Source organism: Nothoprocta perdicaria, unplaced genomic scaffold, assembly GCF_003342845.1.
Source record: "Nothoprocta perdicaria isolate Ctin4 unplaced genomic scaffold, notPer1 scaffold_20, whole genome shotgun sequence".
Classification (NCBI taxonomy): Eukaryota; Metazoa; Chordata; class Aves; order Tinamiformes; family Tinamidae; genus Nothoprocta; species Nothoprocta perdicaria.
Genome location: NW_020455205.1, coordinates 2,293,071 through 2,314,242, shown reverse-complemented (window position 1 = coordinate 2,314,242; position 21,172 = coordinate 2,293,071). Strand labels below are relative to the sequence as shown.

At 39.8% G+C, this 21,172-nt stretch overlaps 2 protein-coding genes across 2 annotated transcripts; one reads left to right on the top strand and one right to left on the bottom strand.

The window, feature by feature from the left end:
- Positions 1-237: 237 nt before the first annotated feature.
- Positions 238-5,548, top strand: CTBS (chitobiase). Its single transcript, XM_026038012.1, has 6 exons — positions 238-436; positions 1,376-1,584; positions 2,010-2,181; positions 3,068-3,165; positions 3,883-4,044; positions 4,726-5,548. The coding sequence occupies exons 1-6, from the start codon at positions 238-240 to the stop codon at positions 4,909-4,911; spliced, it is 1,026 nt and encodes a 341-aa protein (XP_025893797.1). The 3' UTR covers positions 4,912-5,548.
- A 256-nt stretch (positions 5,549-5,804) lies between these two features.
- SPATA1 (spermatogenesis associated 1) lies at positions 5,805-21,121 on the bottom strand. The gene is made up of 14 exons (XM_026037939.1): positions 21,108-21,121; positions 20,449-20,575; positions 19,488-19,594; positions 16,655-16,772; positions 14,696-14,749; positions 14,274-14,601; positions 13,931-14,173; positions 12,395-12,539; positions 12,184-12,244; positions 11,083-11,200; positions 10,288-10,413; positions 8,646-8,815; positions 7,048-7,146; positions 5,805-6,221 (listed from the first exon to the last, which is right to left on the bottom strand). Exons 2-14 carry the CDS (start codon positions 20,479-20,481, stop codon positions 6,111-6,113), a joined length of 1,713 nt encoding a protein of 570 aa, XP_025893724.1. The 5' UTR covers positions 20,482-20,575; positions 21,108-21,121; the 3' UTR covers positions 5,805-6,110.
- Positions 21,122-21,172: the final 51 nt, after the last annotated feature.

Below are 21,172 nucleotides of genomic sequence, written 5' to 3'. Positions count from 1 at the left end.
TGAGCAGCGCAGCGCGGCTATGGGGCTGGCCGGGACGCGCTGCCCTCCTGCATTGCCCGGGGCCCCGGCCGCGCAGCCGCGTCCTGCGGCGCCCTGGGCACGGAGTTGGGGGGCAGGGGGCAGAGGAGCCGGGATCCTGAAACACGAGGAAGCTCCGCAGCCTCCCACGGGATCCCGAAACACGAGGAAGCTCCGCAGCCTCCCACGGAGAGCGTGGAACGGGAGCGCGCTGGAGCAATGCGCCGTGGAGCAGGGTGCCCTCGTGACCCAGGTGTCTGCGTCTCACTGCCCCGCCAGGTCTTCGTGTTCGACGTGGGGAAGAAGGCCTGGGAATCCTACGAGTGGTCCAAGGTGACGACCGTGGCCGCCTTCGGGCGCTACGACGCGGAGCTCGTGTGCCACGCGCACGCCAGCGGCGCCCGCGTCGTGCTCAAAGGTGCGCCCGAGAAGCGGCAACTTGTGCGATGGGCTGAGACGACCTACAGTTATAATCAGCAGGTTACGAAGTATTAAAAATCAGTAAGAGGATTCTTGCCAGAGGACGGTGCACGTGGGACTGTGATACCTTGACGCTGTACGTGCGCTGCTGTGCGGAGTGCTAMAGCAGCAGTGTCTGTGGCGCCTGCCTGGTAGCAGCACCACGTGTGCACCTAAGTGCAGGGCCTCCTCCGATGGGCACTGCGGCTGCAGGAGAATAGGGAGCAAGCGAGAGGCACAAACGCTTGTACAGGAAAATGCCAAAGGGATGCACATGATTTGGAATGTTTTTCACCCAAATCAGGAACACTTAACAGTAGGAAATGATTGAGTTTTAAAACATGAGTACTTAGGAACGTGGTGTGGGTCCAGACATTGATTGGAAAGACAAAGTCCACCGTGACTGCTTGCCCTGTAATCGCATGTCTGAATAATCKTGTGTCTGTGCTGGCTTCAGTCTGCTGAGGCACAGAAAGGGGAACAAGGTGGAAAGCTATAACACTTGAATGAAAAAGGGTTSTCAGGGCACTAAGGCACAATCCCTGTGGCTCTGTGGAGATATTGGAGGTAAATTATCTTCACGAAAGGCAGTTTACAACAAATAAAAGAGTATTAAGCAGAAATGGAGAAAGAAAATTGTAGGCAAACTCCCAAAGGATCTTCATTTTAAACAGCACTGTTTTCTGATGTCAGTTTTCAAAATCACGTGGGTGGGGAAGACTTCTGTGTATTTTCCATAGGCACGAGGATGAAGGAGATGCCAGCACAGGTGTAGGGATTTTGTCTGCTGGTGATGTTAGCTGATTTGCTAAAGGCAAAGCTTTCCCGGGCAGTACTGCTGGCAGTATTGTAGTGGCAGTGCCATTGCATTCTAACTCCTGAAGACCTCTTTGCTTAGGTGATGTATCTCTCACGGAAATGGTTGATCCCGCTAAACGAGCAGCCTGGATATCCCAACAAGTGGATCTCGCCAAGAAACAGTATATGGACGGAATTAATATAGACATAGAGCAGGAAGTTAATGAAACCTCCCCTGAGTATTACGCATTAACGGCGCTTGTTAGAGAAACTACCGAGGCTTTTCACAGAGAAATTCCAGGATCGCAGGTAATGTACTTCACACAAACGTCACATTTAACTTCACAAAATGCAGCAAGTTTTGAAAATGCTGCTTAACGTATGAATGTGACCCTCTTTATGCAGAGCTAAAGCATGATATTGTCGTGACTGGCTAATTCCGAGCGTTAGCTGTGATATCCATTCCTAAGAACTACTCTCTTCAGCTGTATGAATTTAAACCGAAGTGGGGGTTCCACTGACATCAGTAGATACTGTGATACCCCCTTGTGTGTTTATGAGCTGATGTTTATTTTATCTTCTGATGAGGTTCTCTTACAGTTAACGGGTATTGACGTGTTAGACAATGTGCAACATTTTGGAAATAATGTCCTWAAACGTTTAAGTTTTTTAGACAGGAGACGAAAGGCTGCCGCTTACCACAGGCAGTAGTGATGTGAGTATTTTTCCTCCAGGTAACGTTCGATGTGGCCTGGTCCCCGGCCTGCATAGACAGAAGGTGCTACAACTACACTGCCATTGCGGATGCCTGTGATTTCTTATTTGTGATGTCGTATGACGAGCAGAGCCAGATCTGGAGCGACTGCGTCGCCAAGGCCAACGCTCCTTATCTCCAGACTCTCATTGGTGAGCACGCGCCTCCTCCCTAAAAGCTGGAACGTGTACATTTGTTAAATCGTCTTTCATTCTTAAAAGACACTATTGATTGGGTTAGTGCTTTCTAGGAGACACAAGCAGGTGTTGGGACATAATACGAAAATAGTAAATCAGATTCTTAGGACGTTATGGCTAGGCCTTCGGCAGTTGTGTGKTGTTTGCTGTCAGTAAGTGTCTAGCCCCCCGTTGTGAAGAACCCTTCTGCGATGGCAGAAGGCCGCCAGGCTGGGCTGTCCGCCTGGGCTCGCAGAGAACCGGCCACGTCTGCCTGGCAGCGCCCGCTCCCCTGAGGCTGCAGCTTAAGAGACCTTCCCTGGGGCAGCACTGCAGGCTTAAGCAGTGTCTGTGCTGCCTGGTGTGTTCCCGTCCCTTTCTGCTTCTGCTGCCACAGCTGCTCATGCAGGTGTAATGCGAGTTGCATTTGGGACCTGATAAGGTTTAAAAATAACAAGAAGAAAAAGGGGTTATTTTAACTTTGGGTCATTTCCCTGATTTGTTTCCTCACGCAGMTGCACACGGTAGTGTCCCGGTACAGACAAGTGGGAATGAGGGCTGCTCGACCCAGGGCTCTCTATTAAGTGCTGAGCAGTAGCAAGTGGTGACAGTTCAGATGATCAGAAGTGTGTTACAGCTCTTCAGCAGCGCTGAGAATGCYGCTGTGGGCAACTCATTGTAAGTGTGAGCAATTAGAACAACTGCTCCTGAAGAGAGGTGGGCGGAAAGACCTTGGCTTCCGCTCAGSGCTCATGCAATTCGTATGAGGGCTCTGGCTAGAGATTAGTTGTAAGAATATAAAACATAAGAAGAATGGGAGAGGACAATAATGCACCTTCATTTTTATTTTCTTCAAAACTAGGCTATGAAGAATACATTACTATGGGCATTGATCCCAAGAAGCTTGTGATGGGTGTTCCCTGGTATGGCTATGATTACATCTGCCTAAACTTATCTAAGGTAAGATAAAGATCGTTCACCTGCAATTGTATTGTTAATCTCTGTTTCCTTGGAAAGAGCCAGCTGGATTTTAGTGACCTTGTATTTAGATTAAGAAATACAAAATATTAGTGTTTTGATGAGTAATAACTGGGACATGAGGTAGCCTTTGCTTGGCAGATAATTGATGAGAATGTGTTACCAAACAAAGCGTTTTATCTATTCCTAGGCAACCTGAAGCCTATGATACCTGAAGATTAATCAAGGATTTAATTAAGGAAATACATGTGCTATCTGTATGAAAAGAGATGATGTTCAAGGGCAACTATTCACACTTGCACCTGCCTTAATAGGCTGACTGCTTAAAGCCTAAATGCAACAAATAGCAAAGCTATGTCTGTTAAAGTATTGCAGTTTGTGGGTAAATTGCGAGTCTCCAACATCGTTATACTTGTGAAACATGTGGGAGTGAATTAGAGGTGAAAGAGGAAAAGACAGGAGATGGTGTAAGTTAAATAAGGTCCTGCACTGAATCCTTCAGAATTACAGCGCCGATTCCTAAATTTTCCCACTGTCCTGCCAGTGGTTACAGAGCTGGGGCATTATCCAAAGGGCTGGTTTCCTTTCTGTGAAGCCTGTCACTTGCTTGCCACAGGACAGAGCTGTGCTGCTGCTCTGGAGCTCAGTAAACGTAGGCAATGTGAAACTCTTCTCTCCCATGTTTGCTTTGTTTCTCAGGAACATGTTTGTTCCCTTTCCAAAGTCCCTTTCCGCGGGGCTCCGTGCAGCGATGCTGCAGGGCGCCAGGTTCCCTATGGAGCAATAATGAAGGCGGCCAATGGCTCCACGTCGGGAATCCTGTGGGATGAGCTGCAGAAGTCTCCGTTTTACGAATACAAGGTAAGATCTCAGTGTAAGACACTGTGCAGGCTGTGGACGCGCGTGGGCTCTTGTGCTTCATGAACAGGAGCTCTTTGATTATAAAACCTTCAGGCTTAGATTCTTCTGTAGAGTTTTCCACTTAGCTTTTTTCACATAGCAAAAGTTGGCTGGATTGTGTATCTTGAATTTTTTAGTTTGAAAAGACTAAATGTTCAATGATTGTGCACTACTAGGAACAATAAGAGTAACATGAAAATAAAAAGTAAAATCTGAACATTTAAAGATTAGAAACTAAAAATATTTTAAAAATAAAATAAGAGTAATACTGAGGGTAATGATTTTTTTTCCACTGCTACTCAGCTTTCTTGACAGGAGATATACCATGAGAAAACCCTTAAACTCCAGCTAAATTTGCCATTTGGTTAGATACAGCCCAAGATGTCAGGCATGCTATTAAAAAATAAATCCTTAAACTTAAAATCGGAAATCCTAAAAATAAACAGATGCCAGGTATTTAAGTATTTGACTCTTAATTTTTAATACATTTATATAGTTTGAATAGCTGAGATTTTAATTGTACTTTGCACTGCATTCAATAGAAAGCGTAATCAAAACTCGATGAGCTCTTAGGTAGCATGTTTATTTGTACAGGTAGATGCTGACCCGAGTGTCTAAATGTGATTTTTTTTTTCTCCCCAGGACTCTCTCGGTCACTTCCACCAGGTGTGGTACGACGACCCCCGCAGCATCTCCTTAAAAGCAGCCTACGCCAAGAAGCGAGGTTTGCGGGGCATTGGCATGTGGAATGGGAATAGTCTCGACTACTCGAAGGAATCTGCTGCAGAGCAGCAAACTGAAGCCATGTGGAAAGCCTTGACACCATAAGAACTATAGGAAATTGTGAACCGCTTGATTGGGAATGAGGGAAATGGGTATTTTTGTCATTTAATGTAATGGATTTTGACTTTCTATAAATACGAGAGCAGCCAAAGCTGTGAGAACTAACCAAAGTCATTGTTGTTTTGCATGGAAAGCAGTATTTGGGTACTTGCCCTCRTTTTGGTGCTGCTTTTGAAGAACTGCTTCTCTCTCATTTTTCACACCTTCTGTAAATTCAGGGAGCACCTGACCCCAGTGAATATGTGGTAGTAAGTGGATGTAGTGTGAATTTACAGCAGGGCTGGACGTCGTTGCTCTGGGGTGCCAGGGTGCAGAGGAACCGGGGCCGGGGCCTTCTGCCTCCCACCCCTGGCTGGATTTTAGCTGCAAGGGCAGAGTCTGGGAGAAAGAGGCGGCTGCCTACGTGTACCTGGGGAAACTWGGGCTTGAACCTGAGTCCTGTTCTAGAAACAGACCGATTAAATTATGTAACACTAATAATTCCCATTAAGATTTTTAGCAGACTCTTTTTTTTYCAGTAGAGAATATGCAGTAAACTCCTGGTTCACTGTGTGAGAGTCTGTATCACTGCATCATATGTGAACTTCTCAGTTTGAAATTCCAAAAATCTAGGAATCTCTCTTAGGATAGGATAAGAGGAGAAACTGGATGGCATTTTTCCATTTCAAACTTCTCTATTTACTGAATATTAGAAGAGAGGAGCCTACTTAATGAGCTGTGAACATTTTTCCACAATTTATAATTTTCATTCAGTAGCTTTCTGTTTGTTTGTTTTAATCCAGTGTTGCTGCTAAGAGAATAAAGGAGTACATTTTTATTCTAGATAATATTTTTTCATAAGATAATTGTATAACTCATTAAAATATTTCTATTTACAGAGAGATGGACTGATGTGTACTTTTTTTGTTGTTGTTAAATAATATGCTGTGTCTGTTAAGGCTGATGAAGGGTATTTATAGCTTGGGCTTTGCTTCCCAACACTTCCCTACAGCCCACACTTTTATCAAAACTGTTTCGGAACCAGATTAAACTGCAGCTGTGCCCTGTTTAAGTGACTCTGTTACTTACATTTTATGTATATGTTGTCAGTTGGGATGAGGAAGGTTTGTGTGTGTGATCATTTTRATCATTTCATACTTGAAAGTCTAAACTTCTATATACATTGCAGAGCTTCAGTAGACCTTTCAGGTGCAAAGTCCTGATTTCCCAGACTGGAGAATAAAACTGGAATGAATCTTCTTCTGTGTCAGTTCTGCTCTCAGCGCTCGTAAATCAGATGCTGCTTGTTTCCTCATCTACAGAAGAAGCAGTAATTTAAGGAATTGTAATTTACAGGTATTTTTGGAGTGGACATACACTTTTAAGATTGGATTTCAKGCAGGATGGTTGCATACAGACTATCTTTTCATCTTCAAAAGTCCTTCATGCCTAACTCTGTACCCTGGTTCTGGCACAGCTTTCTTCTGCACTTTGCCTTGGGCAACCCTCGAATTCAGGTTCTTTCCTCTTTCTGTTACACAGAGGCCCTGCTGTAGGAGGTGTGATGAGTACAGACACCCAGACTAAATGGGTGTGTGGATATTCTCTGCCACCCAGAAGCAGCAGCTTTCAGGAATTCAAAGCTGCAAAGCTTTTTACCTRGTATAAATGCTGCTACCATGATCCACCTTCCAGAGGAAGCCACAGGCAGCACACGATGGAAGATGACTGTTCTTACAATGCACCACATCACTATTTTGTTCCTCATACCATTTTTTTACTCCCATCACCACAGATTGCCWCTGCTCAACACCTGACCTAACATGTGCCTTCAATTACCTTCACAGTGAAACAGGAATTTTATGAGAGCTTGTGAAGCTCAACTTACACAGTACCTTGAAAATTTAAGTAACTGCTTGAATGCAATGCATTCAAAATCATCTTAAAACTTGATGCTCTGGAATAACCTGGCTCAAGAGATAAAGCTGCAATGACAATCCATACCATAACATTGAAAATAAGAACTCCTTATCTAATATTTAAGTCTTTTGGTGTTTGGAGAGGATCTACATCTTTATACAGAATAATATTTCCACTGTTTTAATTAAAAGACTCACTAGGATAAAAGCAGAAATTAAGTACCTTAATTTCTATCACAAGTTTCATTTTTGTGTCATCCAGCTGCTTCCTCAGTTGATCAATATCATGCTGTACTGTAACAATCCGGATGATTGTGTTATTCTGGGTGAAACAACATGAAAGCTTTAATGTATTTCCGCATTCGTAGACAATGCATCTCTTCACTATTAGGGTGCGAAATAATTTCCATAAACTCTTTTTCCAACTCTCCCACCTTATTCTAGTACCTCACACATGCTCAGCTATCTTGCTTTAAGCTCCTTAGTCTGCAAACACCCTGCTCTTCCTTAGAGGGCAGCTCTCCAACAAGAAGTCCTTTGGCTATGGGTGAAACTTCTTCYTTCCCTGGTACTCTGGGAAGTTAAGATCCAGATCAGATCTCTTGAGSAATAGCACAGTATTTTGCTATTAATTTCTGGGACTGCTGCCCACATTTAATACAAAGGCACACTTCACAGGCTTATTGTCACTTCAGCCCATAGGCAGCACATTCATTGACTGGACTGCTACAGCAGGTAACTGTCTAGACAGGCACAGACAGTCTGTGCATGTCTGACACACACAGCAGCAGCTGTGAGTGCTCCGAGTTCTGTTTGAATTAACCTGTAAAACTAAAATTCCTATTTTCACAATGGACACTGATACTCAGCTAGCATAAGTCGCCCCTGGGCGCTAGGAGGCTTTAACCCTCAGGAATGGGTGCAAACATGGCAATCTTCACTTGATGTTCCAAGCCTATGTGTTGTATGTTGTGTGCTGGCCAATAAGTAATTGCTTCACACAGTTAAGCTGTACATATGCTTCCTATATAGGCTCTTTGTGCCCAGCTAAAGACACCCCCCCGCCAAAATCTGACCCCACCCCCAAAATATCTGAACTCCARCATAGCTAATAATAAATACACTGCATCAACTTTATTAATAGTTTTACATCTTAAATATCTATATAAAGACAGTTTCAATAACATACATMATATATTTTAGATTGTAGCCCAGCTTTTAGATGCGAGCACAAGACATTACACATGTGTCCTACAGTTTATTTTTCCTGTTCTAGCTTCAGATTTGTGGGCAGATTTGCCTCCACAAATGCATTTAGAAAATGGGCAGATTTAAATATCGGGAGTGCTTTCCCTGTTTCTTTTATCCTTCATTTATTCCTCCCTGACTTCCCATGATTTGACACCAACAGTGTGTGTCCATTAACACAGTACCCMTCATAGTTGCACAAGTTCAGGTGCAACCACTCCAAACACCTCGGGAATTTTTTTTTCCTCTCTTCCAAACACAGCTAGACTGCAYGACCTCTGTACTTGAAACTGGGGATGAGGAGAACCATGTGGAACTGAAGGACTCATTAATTATACTGAGCAAAGGAAGGGATTTTTGTCATCAGAGGCTATCAAACAAACACGAAGCAGACGGACTAAAATGGACAGGCTCAAGCACTTCTTTAGTTTTACTAAGAATGGGATGTAGTAACTGATCCTCAGCTCAGAGCTAGCTTATACATTAGATGATGATGAACTGGCTACTTAAATTTATATTTTATATAAAAATGAGATCTTGTAAAAAAAAAATTTAAATAATATGCACAAATACCTTGGAAGTTGCTGCATTATTCGGTCTTTTTCGGGTATCTCTGGCTTCCAGTTGCAAAAGTAATTTCTGGTAGCAAAGCTCAAAATCTTGCTGCAGTTTGTTTAAAACGTCTTCCAGGGAAACTGTAGTTTTCTTTGTTTCAAAGTACTTCTTTTTCCATTCCTCACGAACTGCATAGGAAACCAGACTGCTATTTAGTCATTGTTCACCTTATCACAACGTGTTTTGAAGACCTTAACAACCAATGGCTCTTACAAGATTCAGTTTACCAAAGTGTATYGGAACATCCAGCAGTAGATTTCATTAGTTAAAGGCTTTGCTAAAGTGACATTTGTTACAAACAGCATCAGAGTTTTCTGAACAAGTAATCTCCTGAACAAAAGGCTCTATCTGTCCTCYGAGACACCATAGAAGCTCCAGAAACTAAATGTCATTCAGCCTGGCAGCTCTGCCCTTTTACAGTGAACTCTGAGGCTTTATGGAAAACAGATTTTTCCCCTTATATTTAACTATGAGTCCTTGGGCTACACTGTTAGTCTATTACCATTGACCAGCACATATGTACCCTTCATACTTGATGTGGTAGTTGTATGGTCAAGATATTTCTGTCAGTCAGCACTGTGTCTTAAATGCTTCTTTCTTCCAAAGCTGACTTTAGGAAAGCAGCTAACTCAATAAAAAGAATCCATCTGTTGAAGGACTACAGAACATATAACTTAGTGACTGTCTCTGYGGCAATTTTAGGAGGAAATTACATAGAGTTGTTCCTGCAGTATATGATGTGCCCTTTACCCCTTGTGAAGAAACATGTTTGTGAAAGCACTTATGAAACTCTAAAGGTCTGGCTAAAATAATTGGGAGGTAGAGGAGCTTCTGCTTCTGCAGAAGCTGTTGGAATCCTTGTGAAAAAAACCTTTAATTTAACTGGATAACATAATTTAAAACAATGCATTTAGGAATTATCTCAGCAGGGTAAATTAGCTTGCCCGTAGCTCCACGCTACCACCAATTCCCTCCTTGTAGTACCCAAGCCTGCTCTTAAAATATGACCTCACCATGCTGCAGAGAGCAGTGCAGCCATGCCCTGAGAGAACAGCTGGAAGAAATAGCTTGTCCTTCTTATAAAAGTATGGGTGATGTAGCTGAGGCTCCCAGGCTTGCAGCTGTACTTAAGTACAAGCTGCAAAGCTTGTCATGACCGCTTGCAATTTCCATGCCATATGACAAATGACATTTCATAAGAGATATTTTAAGTATTATGCTGGTGGACTGAATCAAGGTCCTAACAAAAGCAGAGTAAGTTCTACTGTTAAAGGTAGAATTTACCTGTGAWTTGCATTAAGCCTCAAACAATGAAGTCCAAAGTAGCTCTCTGTGCACTCTATTATCCACACGTCACATAACATCAGTGGTTTATAAAAGCCAGGATTTTTTAAAAAGATTTAAGCCTGCCACAAGGAAGTGGAAGCAGATATTTGCATCTTGAATCTTTCTATCAAACTGTTAWATAAACGAGCCTTCTCAGAGCTCTGCCCAGCCAACTGCTCTTTCTATAACTGTGCTGATAATAACACATATTTTCACTTTGGTTTTAGTGTCACTTGGCAGTCATTCCAAGTTTGAACAGAAATTAAAAGCATACCATGGTATCTCCTCAGTTTATTTTGTTCCAGTAGCCCTTTGGCTTTTTTGATCAGGTCTTCCCTTGTTTTCTCCATGTATCTTCTGTCGTTCTTCATCTGCTGGAGTCGTTCTACCATCTCATTTTCTAAAAACAAAATTACATTTAGCAAGTGTTTGGATACTGTAAGTGGGAAGGATCAATCAAGGTTTTCATAATAAACCCCCAAAATGAGACAAACATGGTATGCATCCAGCTAGCCATATGCAWACAAACAGGTAAAGATCCTTTTAAATGCCTAGACCAGGTATCAGAACTTCCAGAACATTTTCAACATATACTGAAAACTGCTGCCAGGAGGACAGATAAGCCCCTAGAGACATCCTATTTCCTGCTCAAATTATCTTGTGACAAATAAATATAAATTGTAGCAAAATATTTCCTTAAATTCAACTAGTATAGACAGAACAGGGTATTTCAAGCTTTCACCAGCCTGCAACAATGTAACTAGCCATACTGGCAGCAGTCATTTATCCACATGCTCACTTGAGACAATAGCATTTTATCCAATAAGCTTTTACCTCCTTCTACCCACAAGAGAATTTTCAAGCACTGGAAATCTCTTCCATATTCAGGTATATAATGAAAAATGCTTGGAATTCTCCAACAACAAATTATTTTTTTGCAATGAGAATGTGATTAAATATATGCACATACATACAACTTCTTTTATAAGGTGAATATTTCTGTCTTCATCAGCTGCTCAGTTTTGATTCAGTTCACTCCTCTGTGATTTTTCTGGATGTATATACTTACTTTCTGACTGAATTGCAGGAACTTGAGCTGGATTCACAGGAAGTGCCAGAAAATGTGGACTAGGAGGAGAAAGATACTCTTTTGGAAATGTAAGATGAGTTTCACTGTTTTCATTCGTCTAGAGGATAAAAGGAAAAATAATAAGAACATAATTTGTGATGATAAATATTTATGTTGCACATGAGAAAAGTCTTTATCTAAGTTAATACGAACTGTAAGCTATCATCAGTCACTGCACACACACATGTCCTGCCTGGAAATGACCTAAATGAGCTGAATTTGAATTCAGAACATAAGCTTTTTTATTCTTGAGATTCACATAGGTTTGTGTTGCTGACAGAAGAATATTTTATTTGGCAGCTAATAAAAATTGATAAAGTTAAACATAGTTTAATATGGACCTCCAGACTGTCACCTATCAGTTAAACAGAATGTCAATATCTTACAACTAGAACCGTCTATTTCACATATATTTGAGAGACTTTAACTGATGAATTTTTCAGGATCTCTGAAAAATTACCAAATTCCAAGATTTTCTATAATCTTGTATTGCATAAATTTGTTTTCACTGACAAACCATGGCACTTAGCTACAGCTAACTTTTACCTTCTAGAGCAGTAGATAAACTATGCAGATATATCCATGAGCACTTGCCACATCCATTTTCTCTGGTAAGGAAAGAATTCTTGATAAAACTATTCTTTATTTAACTAGCATGAGGTACATTCTGAGCACAAATAATACTTAAGTTTTTTTTTTCAATAACTCAAGCACAGTAAGAACAAAAAAAATAGTTATTTCCAAAGGCAAATTCATAAACAAAAAACTGGTAGTAGTAGAATATATACTTTTGGTGAGGGAAGTAATATTTTTACCAGACCAATGGCAGTCGGCAAAACAGAGARGTTTAGCATCTCTGAAGAAAGGTGAGTGTGCCTGAAATCCCTTTTGGCTTAAAAGCTTTGCAGAATGGTATGTGAAAATGTTGAAAACTTTCCTTCTTTTCAGTCTCCTTTAAGATAGGCAACCTACAGGATGATTCCATCTGTTCTTCCTCTCTTCTGTGTTTATTACTTCATACAGGTTAGCTGGGAAACATACCTGACTATCCTGTTTTTCACCTGGGTCAGCTACAGACTTGCCTGTTCCATACTGCTGCAAGCTAAAGATAAATACAAAGAAGCAAGTGAAAACGTATGTAATTAAGTGCTTTTCTTTTTCATTTTCTTTCCTTTATTGGAAGTCTTTTAAATAAGTTTCTACCTATGAATTAAGACTATCCATTATTTTATCAGAATCCTTATTTACTAACCTTTGGTTATTATGCATATGTTCAATGGTTTGATCTCCCCACRTTGTAGGCATTCCAGAATTCTGTGTTCTGTTCCTTCTTAGTTTGGTATCTTCTTGATGGTCATTATTTTCCATGTTTGTGACTACTAATTTGGGGTTTAGCTCTGTGCAAAGAAAATGATTAACATGTTCAGATTATACTCAAAAAAATAATTGAGTGCCAATGCTTTGACTTTCCAACCTGTATTAGAAATTCAATCAACTCAATTCACTGCATCAATTCCATTAATACACTTTTCTCTGGGGTATGGCAACGTTCTGTGATGTATGAACAACAGGAAAGAAATAAAAGTGAAAAAAACGTCCTCACGGTTTTGAAAATTTATTATCTAAGTAAATTCTGATAACTAATACAGGAATGATAACACAGATAAGAAAAACCACCTAGCTATTTAACCTTTCCTAAATTAATTTCTTATCTAACACTTTCTACTTGTAAGCAACTGAAGATCCTCTACAAACTGAAGCTAGCAAAAACAGGGACAACTGAAGCTAGCAAAAACAGGGACAGCAGAACATTTTTCATTTAATATATCAAGAAATAAATATCTGCTTAAAAATATCTACAAAGTAAGTAATATTTCAAAAGTTGTTGAATGACTTTACCTTCATCTGACAAAATTGTACAGCTCCCGTCATTCAAAAATACATTTCATAAAACTTGTGATATATATATTTATTATATATTATCATATACATCACACACATCTATATATAGATATATGTAACAGCACCACTTATCAAACATATATACACAATTACACACATAAACAAACACATGTATGTAAGTGTGCCTGCACATGTGTTTTTACCTAATGCATACTTCAGCTAATATGGTGATGAAAAGACAGGGCTACTTTTGACAAAATATGATTGGAAATTGAAACTGCAGAAAGAAATCTGAGAACACTACTTTGTACTATTTTCCATTACAGTCCAGTCAAAGAGTTCTCTCACTTCAGTTTTAAGCATCACACTGTTCAACATTATAAAAATAGAGCAACATTATATTCAGATTATATTGGAAACCCCTTTCCCTCCAGAGGTAATGTAGTTGTGGGTAAAATGAAAGTGGAAGTGAGTAAATTGCTTTCCTGGATATRTTAATAACAGGATTTATTCATTTAAATATCTTTTAATTATGAGATGATCTTTCTACCTTTACATGTAACAAGTGGCAACTTAGCAGTTTGTTTTCATACAATAAATGTTAGACATGCATCAATTATATTAAAGTGTTCCTTTTATCAGTAGATAGTGATAAAGAATGGCAAATTGATGACTTTTCAGATAGACCTACACTAATTGTAATAGCTAATTGATTGACTCTTTAGATAAACCTACACTTCTTTGTGAAATATTTTTCTAAAAAAAGTGAGGCTGCTGTTCTAATAACCATTTTCCAAATTATGCTAAGAGTCTTTTTAATCATAGATTTGCTATGTCCACTTTCTGAAAAGCATACAACTCACAATAAGATGCCAAGGAATAATACCTTTTTGATATTTAATGTAGCTTGTGGGGATTGGGTTATTCTGGCCTTGTACCTCACGGTGGTTTACATGAAGAGTAGGAGCAGTTTCTTTGGCTTTGTCATTCCATTTGGGAGCATTACGCTCTTTTGGATCCCGGCTCAGACGATTTTGCTGAGAGTTCTGGGGAGAGTTCTTCCCAGATTCCCCATCTGCAGTCTTTGAATTACTTGGCACAAAGAGAGCTCCACTGGATCCATTCTGACCTGTTGAATAATTGACATCAAAAGAGAAAAAACATTTTAATGCAAATGTTAACCATGGTAGTTATTCTTTTCCGCTTCTTCACTACATGAATAAACTTACCTTTTTCTCTAAGCTGAATCTTCTTATCTTGAATCCTGATATTCTGGTCTTGCTCGTGATTTGTGTGCAAAACCAGAAGAGATTCTTTCTCGCCCCATTCCACAGGACTGTGCACTGTATTTTCTAGCAGATGACTGCTTCGTCTGCTCTCTAAGAATCGCTGACTCTTTCCATTTTTTGTGGGGAGAAGTCTAGAAAATCTTGATTCATGAGCAAACCCACTAACTTCTTCATTAAAGTGATGTCTTTCCTGAGTTGATGATGATGATGGATAAGCATCTTCAARGTATTCCACTCCAGGTAATAAATATAGTTCAGGGTAAAGTGCCTGAAGTATGCAATATGTTAATCAGACGCGAAAGAAGAAATGTGCAGTGTAAAAAGTTTGGAAAATGGTGTAATAAAAGSCATTCAATACATACATAAGGAGGAGCAAATGACTTCAGTTCCAGTTCTGCCTCTTGTTTTGCTTTCACCTTGGATGATGAAGAAAGAAAGTGTAACCAATAAAATACTTAAATAAAATCAATATTGAATATCAGCTTATTCTGTCATCGCCTTTACATTTTTACTAATCAATACTGTCTTCTGGAATGAGAAGCAGCACAAAATGCTACTTTTTGTTTTCTGACATGGCACTAAATATTTTGTCTATTTTCAAACTCTAAATCAGACCCACAAAAGTACATGCATATCTAAATAAACATTTTTATCTTTTGCATTTTCGCTTATGGTTCAAAGGATCTGATCCAACTATCACAGCAATAAAAGAAAAGGCTTCATCTGTCTTTATCAGAAGTTGCTTCAAGTTAAATCTGATTAGAAATGATGAGTTTGCATGCTCTATACACCTTACACAACATCACAAAATAATTTACGTATAAAAAGATCTACAAATCTCCTGAACTCTTCTATGCTTCTTGAATTTATATTCTTAATTTCCATTAAACTGAAATAGGTTTGGGATCATGTTCTCTTCTTAGTTACAACCTAATAATGCCACTGATTCATTGTAACATTCATAGACTATGTGAAAGAAAACAAGGAGAAAACGAAGGTTTTGGTTTTCATTTGGTGCTTGTTTTTCATTTAAAGGCCTTTACTTTGCAAGGAGGGCACAGCTCTTTGCATTGCTTACATTGTTACTGTTGTGAAACAGAAGACCGGAAAAAAACTCAGCAAATATTTGATCGTGGAGATACAATTGCATGAGGTTACCATGACCCTAAACAACAAATAAACCACTCTGTTGATTTATTGCTTTGCCCTTTTACACAAAGTTAAATATCAAGCAAGAGTAAATCCCCCAAATTAAAACTGTATCTTTAATTTGTTGATAAAAATCTTCACTTGTCTCTACTAAGATCTTTAATTCTCTAATAATAAAGATCTTTTTATTATATGCCTGGACATTCTCAATGGAGCTGCAAAATTTCTTCACTTAAACCAGAAGTATCAGTGAGGAGCAAATATACAATCTTACTTATCCCTAATTAAAAACACTTGAATTATTTGAAAGCACTTGCACAATTTTAAATTTATGTCATGTCACATTCCTTCAGTTTGTCTTTTCATTTTTCTAACTAATTTTTCACATTATTAATACTTATTCTAGTCCTCTGTGTGGGCAATTTTAGTGATGACTACAAAYGAGAGAAAGAACAGCAGCAAATTTACAGCTTATAATTAATTTCCTGACAATCTCTGAGAAGTAGAAGTAAATAAGAAGTGAAAAAGTATTCCATACTAATGCAAAAATTTAAGTGACATTAAGCATTATATAATAAACATTTAGACTGCTTTTCAAATTTACTTAATCTTTAACTGTAACTATTAATATCAATGTGAGGAACAGCTATGATTAAGAAATGTAGCTTTTTCATGCCATAAATTTCAGGCTGTCGCTGGACTAATTAGAAATGTCCACAGAGAGGAGTCATCCTAGAGACCACTGCAAAGGCTGCAGCAGGAACCTCTAGAGGAATTCCAACATACTCAAGTTTCATTGCAAATTCTTCAAGTACCATATTCCTAACCATGTAAGTGTAATMGTGACCATAGTGGGGATTATTTTCCATGCAACTAGATTTGCCATATTTAATTGATCTCCTGATTTATCAAAACTGTTACCTTTCACTGGATGGCAAAAGATTACGTCTATTTCTAATATACCTGACCAGTTGTKCCTGCATTTGACAAAGCAGTTTCAGTAAGAGCTTATGTGTAACATAATGTAACATGCRTAAGAAAAAAAGGGTTAGCACTGCTCCTAAAGTTACCCCTGTTTTCTTGTGTAGCATTTAATCTGCAGGAACTAAAACCTTTGTTTATACTAAAAAGCAGAGTAGCAATAGGGAAAAAGAAAAAAAATATTAACTTACCACAGCTAGTTTTTTCCCAATGCATTTCAAAAATATAAATTTATCTGCAACTGCCACTCCACCCAGGTATTCTCCAAGCTTCTCTCGCAGCACTCTGAGCGTGATGTGAGGAGGCACCCTAGAATGTTGTTATCATTAATACATCTGTAAGATTAAATAACGATGGCTAGTTAGTAAGAGGGGGAGAGAACGCTCTAGATTGGCTTGACTGAAGAGAATGACCAAAACCAGGAACCATGTTCCTAAAACTGAATCTGCTTACATATATTGCTGTATGGTAGGCTGTGTTACAGTAGGTAGACTGTGCACTATGGTAGCCTCTATGCTAAAGGTTGTCACAACATTACCTGACAATATCCACGTTACAAGAGAAAATCAAAAGCCCTGAAACTCCAAGACCCCTTTACTACTGCTAATCTGCAGATGAATAACACAAGCAACAAAAACTGCAATAAAGCATTTCCATCTAGGTGGCAAAGTTAGAGAGGGCTGGTCCAAGACTGTAGGACACACTCTTTCAAGAGACTTTATCACTGTCCACGTAATGTGACATATTCCTTTCATATTATCTTCTCTAACTTAAATTTATTGGAGGGKGTGTGTGTGTGTGTACATATGCAAATGTACTTTAAATCAAAATCAACCACTTCAGTGCAAACATTTCTACCATAGCTAGAGGATGAGATGAGAGAGAGCTGATGCAAATATGAATTATATCATCTAATGTTCTACTGGAAACCATGAGAAGACTGAAGCATGAGCTCAGGATGAAAATCACCATGGAATAAAAAGCATTGCCACAGAATAACACACAACAGGAATGCACATATTCTTCAGCAGAATATAAGCAATTCTGGTTACTGCCATGCTGCAACATAAAATAAGCCAGGGAGCAAGTTGGGACTACGTAGGACTTCTGATCATCCTTGTTACTTCAATGTTGACACGCTGTCTGCCATGGCTTTGGTCCAGGGCAGCTATTGCTCTAGGAGCAGCACACAGGCACAGCCCGGGGGATAGCCCACATCACGCTCAGCACAGTCTAGAATGCAGCACGTTCAGCTCTGTCCACTTAGGTCAGTATTTCCCCACCATGGTTTGTACCCTCTAAGTCCTATATGCCTAATTTCATAGCCAAAGCATGCAAAAAAATGCTCTCAGTTTCAGGCTATAGAATTTTCACCCAGTACTTCAGTGGACTACAAGGCTGCTCTTACCTTAGTTCAAACACCCTGGACCTAGAGAACCCTCCTCAAGATCACAAATTTCCACCTGGAGCACAAGACCTGACAAAGGAGATCTAAGGCCAAGCTTTCTGCAGAGTCAGACACAGGCCACATTGCTTGGTCCCTATATGCCTAGCCCCACATATTTAGCCTCTCTTTATTGCTTCCACATCTTCTATTTGCCCGTATCTGGTGCAAATGTTAGCTCTAATTTAGTCATTTATTTCAAATGYATAAAGAAATATGTGAAGGAGAGATCTCTAATTCAATACACATCCTTGCATGGCCTGATACAAGAACACAGATGATCTATAATCCAGATACCTCATTCACTAACATTTTTTTTTCAAGCTGAGAGAAGTTGTGCCCCTTGAACTGCTCCTGGAACCCAACAAGTGCAAGCTCTTTCACAGATTTTAAAACTGAACATTCTTAACTGATAACATCCTTTTGAAACAGAGCTTCTATAAGCTTCTATCTAAGAGCTTCTATAAACAATGGAGAAAACACCTGATTTAAGGAGCTATGATGTAATACAGAAGACAATTACTTAGGTTGTATAGCTCTTAAGATATGCAGCAGAAACATATCTGAAAATAGTTAGCKTGTCAGTGCAGCTGCTAGGAAGCATGCATAATATCCTTCCTTTGCTGTCACTGGCCAGCAGAGTGGGCACATCTACATCACTTGCTTCAGTCTGTTCCTCTAAAAGTAATGCAAGCTAGACTTCACTGAAGTAACCTCCTCTAGAAACAACAAAAGCGTAGGTTCTGTGCTAAGGAAAGAGGAATAAATAAAAAGACCACAGAGGCCGAGAAATCAAGGTCATGGGGCTGAGAGCTCAGAGCCATAGATGATTACACAATATTTTCCTCTAATTTTATGATTAGTATAAGTGGCCTATACCTACACCTAGGAATCGTTTGTACAGCTGACTCAGGTCTAGGCTCATCAGGCTCTTGACTGCACACTGCTATCAACAGTGTTCACACATTGTGGGTAACAGCAAGAGTACTGCTATTCCCTCTCCTAGATTGTAATATTTTGATTTTTTTATTTGTTTGGAAAGATAGTGATATATTGGCATTGCACAGGTCATTGCTCATACCAGTTTACTGTAGCATTTCACCCCAGGGAATTATTATGTAGTAAGTCCTGCTAAAACCCAAGAGCACACACAGCACACACAGTTGCAAGCAACTGTTCAAAAATATTACTGAAGAAGAAAAAAAAGACATACACTAGTGGTTGCTCACTGCTAAAACAAATTTAAGCTTCCAATAACCAGGCTCAAGGAAAAAGAAAGAATCTAAGATTGTGATTTTACAAGCTAAACTATTCTGCAGCAATCCTACTTCAGTGGTCTAGGCCACAGGCTGTAATGGTGCTAAGATTGAGACAGTTCTAATAGGCAGAATGCTAATCTTGGGCACCACTTACCCTCTGGAGAGGATCAGAGAACTGGTCTCTTCTGACAGATCCAATTTTACTCTGCAGAGCAAAGCTGGTATTAAATGACCGAAGGACAGTGTAGAGTAACTTCTATGCAGTCGAGCTGTTAAAAGTTTTAGGGATGCTGAGTGGTCCTGGCCTGAGACTAAACTCACCTTATAAATCCAGCTGAAATGAATTTACTAGATAGAGCTGCAGACACTGTATTCAGCTTGAAGTTCCACACTTCTTCTGGGACATAAAAAACGTGAAGTTCCACCATCTAAATCGAATAAGAAGAGATCATCTTAGCTATAGCTGTATTATTAAATATTCCTTTTTTTTTTTCCCCCTTAGTTGTACTTTCAATGTCTGGATGCAGGAATTGTTTCTTTGCTGCYAGCATATGGACTAGAAAATGATGTCCTAGATGACAATGACAACCAAAAGCAATTCTGATTGACTTTCAGCTTACAAAAAACTCAGTATTGAAACAATTCACATTAGAACAATCTGAACAGTAAAAATGAGAGCAAAGACAGCCTGTGCTTCTCTTTCATGCCATAGTGACAGCCATGGACAGAGCTTATGAAAAACAGCTGATCCTCAAGAGTGTGTGTGTCATGGATACTGAATACTCCAGCTAACATCTCAATCCTGTTCAACTCGTAAAAAGTACAAAGCGCTAAAAGCCTGATCCAAATGCAGTACAGAGAGATCTTCCCAAGAAGAAAATGTAAAATATTTCTCACAAATGTTATCAATATTGGAAGTACAGAAGTGCTCTTAGCAATGTCTGAGGCAAGAATAACTCAGCCCACTCTGAGAAAGTTCACTTAGATTGTGCCCAAACCTGCAAGAATCATTGTCTATCAATATCTGGCCCTTGAAAATCTGGACAAAACTAAATAGTATTAGCAAGGAAGATAAATTTCTGAAAAGGTTTCCCTGTAACTAGAAGCTATATTAAATATTTCTGCAGTTGGTGGATTACTGGGTTGGTAAAGAGGAAAAGAATGATTTTTATGYTTATTATGTTAGAAGACTTTTTTTTCTCTCACACATTTTCCAGAAATGCTGCAGCTTTTTTTTTTTTCATTTAAGAAACAAAAATAGTAAAAGTATAAGAACTCTCACCYGTGATGTTGGAGGTCTTGTACGACCGAACATTTCGATTCCTTCACTCAGTCACCGCGAAGGCCAGATGAACTTTTAATTCTCTTTTAGATTTAAGCATTCTTCAAGAATAGGTTCCATGATAAATCTGCTACGGGAGAAGTTATCCCATTAATTTCCTTGAACTTACTTGTTTCCTTTTCCACTTAGGAGAACAAACAAAGGTGTCTCTGGGCCGAAAGGCTCCGTCTCGCCGCAGGCAAGCAGGCTGGGGACACCTCCCGAGGAGGAGCCAGGGTGTCCCCAGTAACCTGCCGAGCAACACGGCGCCCTGCAGTCCTCGCTCCAACACCCTCTGTGCTTTTCTGAGAACATTGCAGCTGTATGTAACTGCCTGCACAAGGGCTACCTGAAGGCACAAAATGGGATTCCTGCTAGATTTATCTTTAATAAGAGGATGGCTATTGTGAGCTGAGGCCAAGTCACTCGCACACCTCCYGTTTCACATCACTCCGGCCAAGCTCGGTATTCCAAAGGAGCGTGACTACATCAGGCAGCCTGCTGGAAAAGCCCTTTCATGAACTGTCCTGGCTCCACCCTAGTGTTTTCTACGATTCTTCTCAGCACTCTCATTTGAAGGTTGCCCCAGAGGGTCCCTATCCCATCACTTACAAACCCACCAAGTTTCAGTATAGCAGAACATCCTCCACAGGGACAAAGCCGCCTCTGTGCCAACACGGCCCTT

Excerpts from the sequence above, each read along its gene's own strand:
- CTBS (XM_026038012.1), top strand. The coding sequence starts at position 238 with ATGCGCCGTGGAGCAGGGTGCCCTCGTGACCCAGGTGTCTGCGTCTCA. Across the intron at positions 1,585-2,009 it reads GAGAAATTCCAGGATCGCAG|GTAACGTTCGATGTGGCCTG; the intron begins GTAATGTACTTC and ends TTTTTCCTCCAG. Across the intron at positions 4,045-4,725 it reads CTCCGTTTTACGAATACAAG|GACTCTCTCGGTCACTTCCA; the intron begins GTAAGATCTCAG and ends TTTTCTCCCCAG.